The sequence below is a fragment of the Arachis ipaensis genome, chromosome B09 (genome assembly GCF_000816755.2).
Source record: "Arachis ipaensis cultivar K30076 chromosome B09, Araip1.1, whole genome shotgun sequence".
In the NCBI taxonomy this organism is placed as follows: domain Eukaryota; kingdom Viridiplantae; phylum Streptophyta; class Magnoliopsida; order Fabales; family Fabaceae; genus Arachis; species Arachis ipaensis.
Genome location: NC_029793.2, coordinates 13200347 through 13208976, shown reverse-complemented (window position 1 = coordinate 13208976; position 8630 = coordinate 13200347). Strand labels below are relative to the sequence as shown.

Genomic DNA, 8630 nt, shown 5'->3' with positions numbered 1-8630 from the left:
TTTATTATTTTATTTTTGTATTTTTATTCGTACTTATTTTAGAAGGGGATTATCTCAAAACCATGAGATGATGATTGATGGAATTCAGGTTGGTTATGAGACTTGTTAAGTAGTGTTTGTTTTTGAGATTAAAAATAAAATTAAAAGATTGAGATTAAGCATTGTTCTTGTCTGCAGAGAAGGTCGGCTTCTGGTGACAGACGTTTGCTGAGCTATCTTTTTTGGAGGCTGAATGGCCGATCCTTCGAATCCGAGCTTTTTCCTTTTGANCAATGTTTAAGTCAGTATTGTGTGTTGTTCGAATATCCTCAAAGAAAATACTTTACCTTGTTTTTATATGGAGAGCTTCCTGTCAGTTATGGTTTGGGCATTAATGTCGATCTGGGAGAGATTGATAACGTATTTGATCATTATACCGTTTGATCGGCGGTTATGATTGAAACGTTAATCGGCTGAGTTATAGCTCATAAAAATCGAGCTGTAACGTGTGAAATCGAGTTATAACTCGTATTTGTAACTGTCGTATCACAGCCCCCAAGCTTAGCTTGAGGAGTGTGTTTTTAATGAAGCAGGTTGAGCTTCTTGATGAGTTATAACTCGGTTAGATGGGTTAATGGCAGAGCCCCCAGTTCAACATTCTTCATTAAAAATGTGAGTGGGAACGTGAGAATTCGTGTCCACTTTTTACTGAGGAAAGAGAAAAATATGTGAGAGTATTAAAGGCTTGTTGTTTTTCCAAAGCAAGATGCGCCGTTTGATGTGACTGAGGCAGCAGTTGTTGGATTTGAAACGTGCTTAGTGGTGTGATTAATTATATTGTTGAGTTCCAATTTGAAGTTATCTTTTGATAACACTTAATGTTTGGTTTTGCTTCGTTGAAAATAGCATGAGTAAAAGAGGTATGCATGGTCTTTCTTTTTGTTCCTAATTGTTATTTCATTCTTCTTTCCTCCGTCTTTCTTTTATGTGCTTGTTAATGGATTTTGAGAAGGAGAAGAAAGGTAAGATTGACTGGTCCTATGACTGGGTTAGAGACGATGTGAAGTCTCAAGTATCCCTGTTTTGTGATGAGATAGCTGTTAAGGAAATAAATGTATCCAAGGTTGTGAGGGTTGGCTCTGGGGTACAAGTGGAGTTGCTTCCATGCAGTAGTGATGATAGGGTTTATCACAGGGGGCAGGGATTCGAATATTTCTATATGCGCAGTTGTGTTTTAGAAGAACTTAGAGTGAGGTTGCCATTTACGAATTTTGAGTGTCAGGTACTGAAACAGTTAAATTATGCTGCGTCTCAGCTTCATCCTAATGGGTGGGCATTCTTACGGTCTTTTGAAATTCTGATGGAGTTTCTTGAGGAGACTCCATCAATAGATTTGTTTTTTTTTCTCTGTTTCAAGCGAAAGGGGTCTGGAAAGGGGGTGGATTAATTTCAACAGTACCCCTGGATTTGGTATCTTTAAGCTATATAAATCCTCGTTTAAGGAGTTTAAAGAAATGTAGGTTAAAGTTAGGAATCTGGAAAAAGACTTTCCCTTTTATGTGGATGAGGATTTGGCGGAGAGGTTTCCGTTGTATTGGTGTTCGGAGCCTCAGAATATACTCGGTCCCGAGGTTATATCCCCAAGGAATGTTTGCTTGATTGAGTTTCTGGTAGAAAATATTGATTGTAAGGATTTGATTTCAATGTATGAATTGCTCAAATGGGAGGAAGATAAAGAGGCTGTCATAGAGTATTTGGGTGCGTTCGGGATTTGCTTTATTTTCATTTTACTTTTCTGAAAATTTCTGATGCATGGTATTGCGTTTTGTAGGTGGTAAATATCCTGGTGTTTCGGCTGCCTCTCTGAGGTCGCGGTTTAAGAATAAACAATTGGATAAGGAGGTATCTTCGTCAAATCGTGAAAAAATGCCAGTGGCTGGAGAAGTTAGTCAGCCTCCTCGTGGGCATAGGAAAGTGATTGTGAAGAAGAGGAAATCTGACGTGGTGGACTTGTCTGAAGAATCTAGTGAAAAGGATAGAGGTATATCTTTGGAAGAAATTCAAGCCTTTATGGTTAATCAGAAAAAGCTTCATGAAATGTCCGAGCAGAGCAAAGGTTTGTCAGTGTGGGGAAAAGAGTATCCTTATATGGCTGTAGCGGGCGAGTTTTGTCAGTCCTCGGCTGATGTATCTTTGGCTAACGAGGTTGGTGAAATTGCTATTGGGCAATATATGCAGGTAAAGTCTGAATTCTAATTTATTGTTACTATTATTTTTTGGTAATAAAGTGTGTGCATAATTTGTTGATATTTGTTGTTTGTAGGTGGTTGGTTTGCGGCTGGCCAGTTTAGGGCGTAGCCAAGAGTTGAAACATAAGAAAGTGACAGTTGAAAAAGAGGAGTGTTTGTTGTTGAAAGAAGAATTGGCTGAAAATAAAGTTACTGTGGTGGAGTTACGTACTAAATTGGCTGAATCTGAGAAGCAGTTGAAAGAAACAAAGGATAATTATGCTAAGGATATTGAGGATTTAAAGAAAAAAGAAGCTGATTTGGCGAGTATGAAATCTCGACTGATTGAAGTTACTGCTCAACTAAAAGAGATGGAGAAGAAAAAAGGGGATGAGATATTGGATTCCTTTGTTGAGGGTTTTGAAAGAGCGTCTCTACAGGTTAAGTTCTTGGCTCCTGAAGTTGATCTGTCTGAAATGGATCCGGGGAAGATCGTCCGAGATGGGAAGATGGTTGAAGATGATGGTGTTGCCGAGGATGGGGCTGATAATGTTTAGTGTTTTCTGAAAACTATGTGTTTTTTGTACTTGTTTTGTAATGCTCTGTTAAAGCTTTTTGCTTGTTTGAAGTTGCTTTTCGTTTCTGACACTTGAAAAGGCGATACATTTTGATAATGGTGATGTAAAGTTTTTAGTCTTCTGATGGACTTGTTTAACTTTTTTTTTAGAATATATTTGGACCTCTTTGTGTTTGAGGCTTTTTGGAAACTTTTGATTTGTTGATAGGAATCCTTGGTTAGGATATTCATTGTTCGTTTGAATGGTTTGATTGCCATCCATTGGCGAGTTGGAGTTTGTATAAGCAGAAACGCTTGTTGTTTGAATTGGTTTTGAGATTGATAAATAATAAACTCGGATTTCTGATTTAGTGATAAAGTCAGTTATCAGAGTAATAAATAATAGAGTTGATAGAGACTTTATTTGAAAAAACTGAGAAAAACTTTATTGCTTATATACAATAAACTCGTGAACCTTTGGGTACAAAGGTGCAGGTAGGCTAGCCTCGTTAAAACCTCTCCAAGCAAAACCCTTTTGGGAGAAAATCTTGGTAGTAGGAAAAAGAGTACAAGCCTGCCCCTGACTTTTAACAATAGAACTTCTTTAAGGAGGAAACATTCCAGGTGTTAGGTATAGGTGTACCATTTATCCATTCTAGTCTGTATGCTCCATTGCCGAGGACATCTACAATTCGGTATGGGCCGTCCCAATTTGCGGTGAGCTTTCCATGATTTGATGGCTTCCGAGCAGTTTCTGGCTTTCGGAGCACTAAGTCTCCTTGTTGGAATGATCGGCTTCTGACGGACTTATTGGGTTGCCGAGCTATAGCTTGCTGTGCCGTACGGAGTCGGAGTGTTGCAATATCTCTGACTTCCTCGATGATATCTAACTCGGTTCGCTGAGCTTCGTCGTGGTTGGTAACTTGTGTCTGGATGGAACCCTGTGAAATTTCTAATGGGATCATTGCCTCAGATCCATATACAAGTCTGAATGGAGTCTCCTTTATTGATGATTGTGGTGTAGTATTATACCCCAAAGGACTTCGGGTATGAGCTCAGCCCAAAGTCCTTTGGCGTCGTCTAATTTCTTCTTTAGAGCGTGTAAAATCACCTTATTTGCTGCTTCTGCTAGTCCGTTAGTTTGGGGGTATTCAATAGATGAGAAGTGATGATTGATTTTGAGGTTCTGTAAGAAAGATGTAAATTTCTGATCGGCAAACTGATGACCATTGTCAGTAATGATATGTCGAGGAAGACCAAAACGACAAATAATATTCTTCCAGATAAAAGAGGTCATTTGTTGTGATGTAATCTTAGCTAAAGGTTGGGCTTCCACCCATTTTAAAAAATAATCGATTGTAACTATAAGAAATTTTACCTGACTCGGTGCCATTGGGAATGGACCGAGGATATTGAGCCCCCAGTGGTTAAAGGGCCAACTGATGTCCGAATAATGTAACTGCTCGGCTGGGATGTGTATTAGTGGTGCATGCTTTTGGCAATTGTTGCATGTCTTAACCTTATTGTGGGTATCTTCTTTTATGGTCGGCCAGAAGAAACCTGCCCGGAGGATTTTGGAGGCTAAACTCCGAGCTCCAGTGTGTGTTCCGCAAATGCCCTCACGGGCTTCGGATAATGCTATTTCTGCTTCACTTTGGTTGAGGCATTTTAAAAGCGGACAGGAGTAGCCTCGTTGATATAAAAATTCGTTTACTAATGTAAAGAAGGACGCTTGTCGTCGAAACCTCTTTGTATTCTCGACATTATCCGGTATATCCCCTGTTTGCAAATAATGTATAAATGGGCTTTGCCAATCCTGTTCCTGTGTAACACTCACAACATCGGTTAGAGTAACACTTGGGGATGTTATAGTGGATTGATGTAATATAGATAGATCAGCTTGTGTGCAGTTTAGATAGGATGTCAGCCCTATGATTCTGTTCTCGTGGTATATGATGTATTTCAAACTCAGTGAATTTTGAACTTAAATGTTTTACTAGCATTAAGTATTTAGAAAGGAGAAGATCTTTTACCTGGAAAAGGTCGTTTACCTACTGTACTACCAAGAGTGAATCGCAATATACCTTTATGTTTGAGATATGGAAATTTAAACAAAGTCGGAGTCCAGCGACGAGGGCTTCATATTCTGATTGGTTATTGCTGGCTTTGAAGGATAGGTGAATTGAATGTTCTAAAATGAAGCCATCGCTACCCTCAAGCCGGATGCCCGTGCCGCACCCTTGAATGTTTGATGAACCATCGACGTATAGTGTCCATTGTATTATATGGTCGTCTTCAGTAGGCATTGTTAGTTCTGCTATGAAGTCGGCAAGAAATTGTGATTTGATCGGTCCTCTGGCTTGGTATCTGATATCAAATTCGGACAATTTGATTGACCACTTAACAAGTCTGCCAGCAATTTCTGGTTTGTGCAGCACCTGGCGTAATGGGTGGTTGGTTCGAACATGAATGACATGGCTCTGGAAATAAGGTCGGAGCCTTCTTGCTGAAAATAGTAGTGCTAATGCCAGTTCTTTCGAATATTGGATGCTGAATGTTATCCCTTTCTGTAACAAGAGCAGAGCTTATCGCCCAGTCAGTAACTGATAAGTATAAGTATAAATCTTCCCCTTGTAAGGGTTTTTGTAAAATTGGCGGTTGCGAGAGAGTTATTTTCAGATTAACAAAAGCTCTCTCTCAATCGTCATTCCACTGAAAGGTATGTTTCTTTTTAAGTGTTTGGAAAAAGGGAATAGATTTTAAAGCCAAACATGGGATGAATCTGGATAGTGCAGCAAGTCTTCCTGTGAGGTGCTAGACATCTTTTAATGTCTTCGGGCTTGTCATCTCCAGCACTGCTCGACATTTGTCAAGGTTTGCTTCAATACCCCTACTGGTTAGTAAAAAAACTAGGAACTTACCACCTTGAATGGAGAAGGCACATTTTTCAGGATTCAAGCGCATGTTGTAGTAGCGTATCTGGCCGAAGATTTCGGTTAGGTCGTCGATATGGTTCTTCCCGACCTTGGTCTTGGCGACCATGTCGTCGACGCAGACTTCTATATTTCGGCCGATCTGTTTGGCGAAGACTTTGTCCATAAGACGCTGATAGGTTGCCCCTGCATTCTTTAGTCCAAAAGGCATAACTTTATAACAATAGTTCCCAAACTCAGTGATAAATGCCGTTTTATTTTGATCGAAAGGGTGCATAAGGATTTGATTATAACCCGAATAGGCGTCCATGAAACTTAAGGTGGCATAACCAGAAGCGTTATCCACCAAAGAGTCAATGGACGGTAAAGGATAAGAATCTTTCGGGCATGCCTTGTTTAAGTCAGTAAAGTCGACGCGCATGCGCCACTTACCGTTTTGTTTCCTTACCATTACAACATTGGCGAGCCAAGTAGTAAATCTGATTTCTCTAATGAAGTCGGCATGAATCAGCTTTTGAGTTTCTTCTAATGATGCCCTTTTCTTTTCATCCCCGAGGTTTCTTTTTTTCTGTTGCACTGGTCTTACAGAAGCGTTGATGCCCAATCTGTGGCTGATGATCTGTGGGTCGATGTCGGGCATGTCAGAAGGCATCCATGAAAATAGATCGGCTTGCTATTGTAGGAAGGTTTTTATTGCAGTCAGTTCCTCTGTGTTTATTACTGTACCTATAAAGGTAAATTTATTAGGATCATCATCGAAGTATACTTTTTGCAACTCACCTGTTGGTGTAGGTCGTTCAAGAAAGTCCGTCATAGGATCCAGGTCGGCGAACGCCGAGCTATTAGTTGTGAGGTGGACATTGTTGATCTGAGGCTGTTTTGGTCGGTTTTGAAGCCTCATGCCAATGTTGTAGCAATGTCGTGCTTCTTTATGATCTCCATGGATGGTTACAATGTATTCGTCCTGCACAGGAAACTTAACGCAAAAGTGAACGGTAGATACAATTGCACCGAACTTGTTTAAGAAAGGTTGGCCGAGTATAAGATTATAGGGGCTGAAACAATCTACAACTAAATACTGAATATCACATGTTTTGGATAGAGGATGCTCACCCCGTGTGATTTGCAACAACACTGATCCCAATATCGGGACTCGTTCACCTGAGAAACCGACTAGGTCTCCCCCCGTTGGTTGGAGGGTGTTGTTGCTGAGCTTCAATTTCTGAAATGTTGAATAAAACAGAATGTTGGCGCTACTCCCTGGATCTAGGAGTACCTTCCTTACTAATAGATCTCCTAATTGAATGGTGATGACCACGAGGTCGTCTAGATTCTGAATATTAGAGTTGAAATCCGCGTGAGTAAACGTCATTCGTGGGAATTGAGGCGTTATTTAGGGCTCGTGCTATGTTCTATCCACCGAGTATATTGCTCAGAAAGATCATTTTCTAGCCGAATTTGATGAGCTACCACTGGCACCTCCTCCTGAAATACAATTAATTATACCTCGAGGTTGTTCATACTGGCTTGAGGATGGCTTCTCCTTTCCTCAGTTTTGTTGTTCAGATGAAGCATTGCCTGCGGAAGATGGGGTACGTCTCTGGATGTGACCTCCAATGTATTTGTCAAGGTGACCTTGCCGAGCTAGCCGTTTCAAGAGGTCTTTTGCCACCACACATTCATCAGTGGTATGGCCGTGCTTCTGATGGAAGGCGCAGTATTTAGATTTGTCCACGTTTTTGGTATCTTGATATGTACCCGCCTTCCTTGGTGGTTTAATTAATTTTGAATTTAGGATCTCTTTGATTATGTCTTCCCGCTTGGCATTAAACTGCGTGTAAGAATCAAACTGATGAGTTAGTTTAAAATTTTTCTTACTGTTAGGCACTTTTTCTTCATCTCTGTAGTATGTTTTGTCAGACTTTCAAGCTCGTCTAAGCTCTTCAATATCAATCTGGCCCTTGGCCTTCTCGCAAAACTCGGCAAGGGTTTTTGGTTTGGCTACTGCGATTGTCTCTTGGAACTTCTCAGGTCGGAGTCCACTTTTGATGGCATGCAGGTGGACCTCAGGGTGGAGGTCTGGTATGCTTATGGCGACTTTCGTGAAGCGAGTCATATAGTCCTTCAGGCTCTCATTTTGTCCCTGCTTGATTGTATTCAGATAATCTGAGTCATGCAGATAAATTGCAGATCCAGCGAAATGGTCCTCAAATAGTTTGGCCAGCTGTTGAAATAGCAAAATATAACCTGCAGGCAAAGCACAAAGCCAATCAAGTGCAGGACCGTCTAAATAATTCGGAAAACAACGGCATAAAACAGTGTCAGATGCACCGTTAACGATCATTATTGATCAGAATTTCTTGAGGAACTTTTTTGGGTGTCCGAGTCCGTCATAAGGTGTGAGGTTCAGTGGTAAGGTGAATCTTCGTGGTAATTCGAAGTTCATCACTTCTGGTGTGAAAGGTCCCACGAGCTCGTCGGGCTCCTCATTCTCATCTTCAGGCTGGGCTCCCTCGACTCGAATGGTCTCGGACACATGAGAGGGATCGGAATGGTGTTCATCATCCTCTGGTCGTGGTTGATGAGCGTTGCTGTTTTCGATCTAGACATTGTTCAATTCGGTGATTTGGGCACCCATTCTCTGATTCTCTTCTGCCATACGTTGGTTGGCTTGTTGTAACTCGGTTACCATCCGGAGAAGCTCGGACGGGAAGGGAGGTAGCACGTCAGCCATAGGTACAGGTAAAGGTATCGGGACCAAAAGAGGAAAAATTTATCTTTTCAGGCCCCACGGTGGGCGCCAATTGTTCTTGCCTGCAGAGAAGGTCGGCTTTTGGTGACAGACGTTTGCCGAGCTATCTTCTTTGGAGACTGAATGGCCGATCCTTCGAATCCGAGCTTTTTCCTTTGGACTAGGCGAGAGAGTGTGAATGG

At 41.2% G+C, this 8630-nt stretch overlaps 1 protein-coding gene across 1 annotated transcript; it reads left to right on the top strand.

The window, feature by feature from the left end:
* LOC107615055 lies at window positions 1905–2785 on the top strand. The gene is made up of 2 exons (XM_021111583.1): window positions 1905–2217; window positions 2303–2785. The coding sequence occupies exons 1-2, from the start codon at window positions 1906–1908 to the stop codon at window positions 2762–2764; spliced, it is 774 nt and encodes a 257-aa protein (XP_020967242.1). The 5' UTR covers window position 1905; the 3' UTR covers window positions 2765–2785.

What these genes read in the sequence shown, in the direction of transcription:
- LOC107615055 (XM_021111583.1), top strand. Translation starts at nt 1,906, where the DNA reads ATGCCAGTGGCTGGAGAAGTTAGTCAGCCTCCTCGTGGGCATAGGAAA. An exon ending in CTATTGGGCAATATATGCAG is followed by an intron (nt 2,218 to 2,302) that starts GTAAAGTCTGAA and finishes TGTTGTTTGTAG; the next exon opens with GTGGTTGGTTTGCGGCTGGC.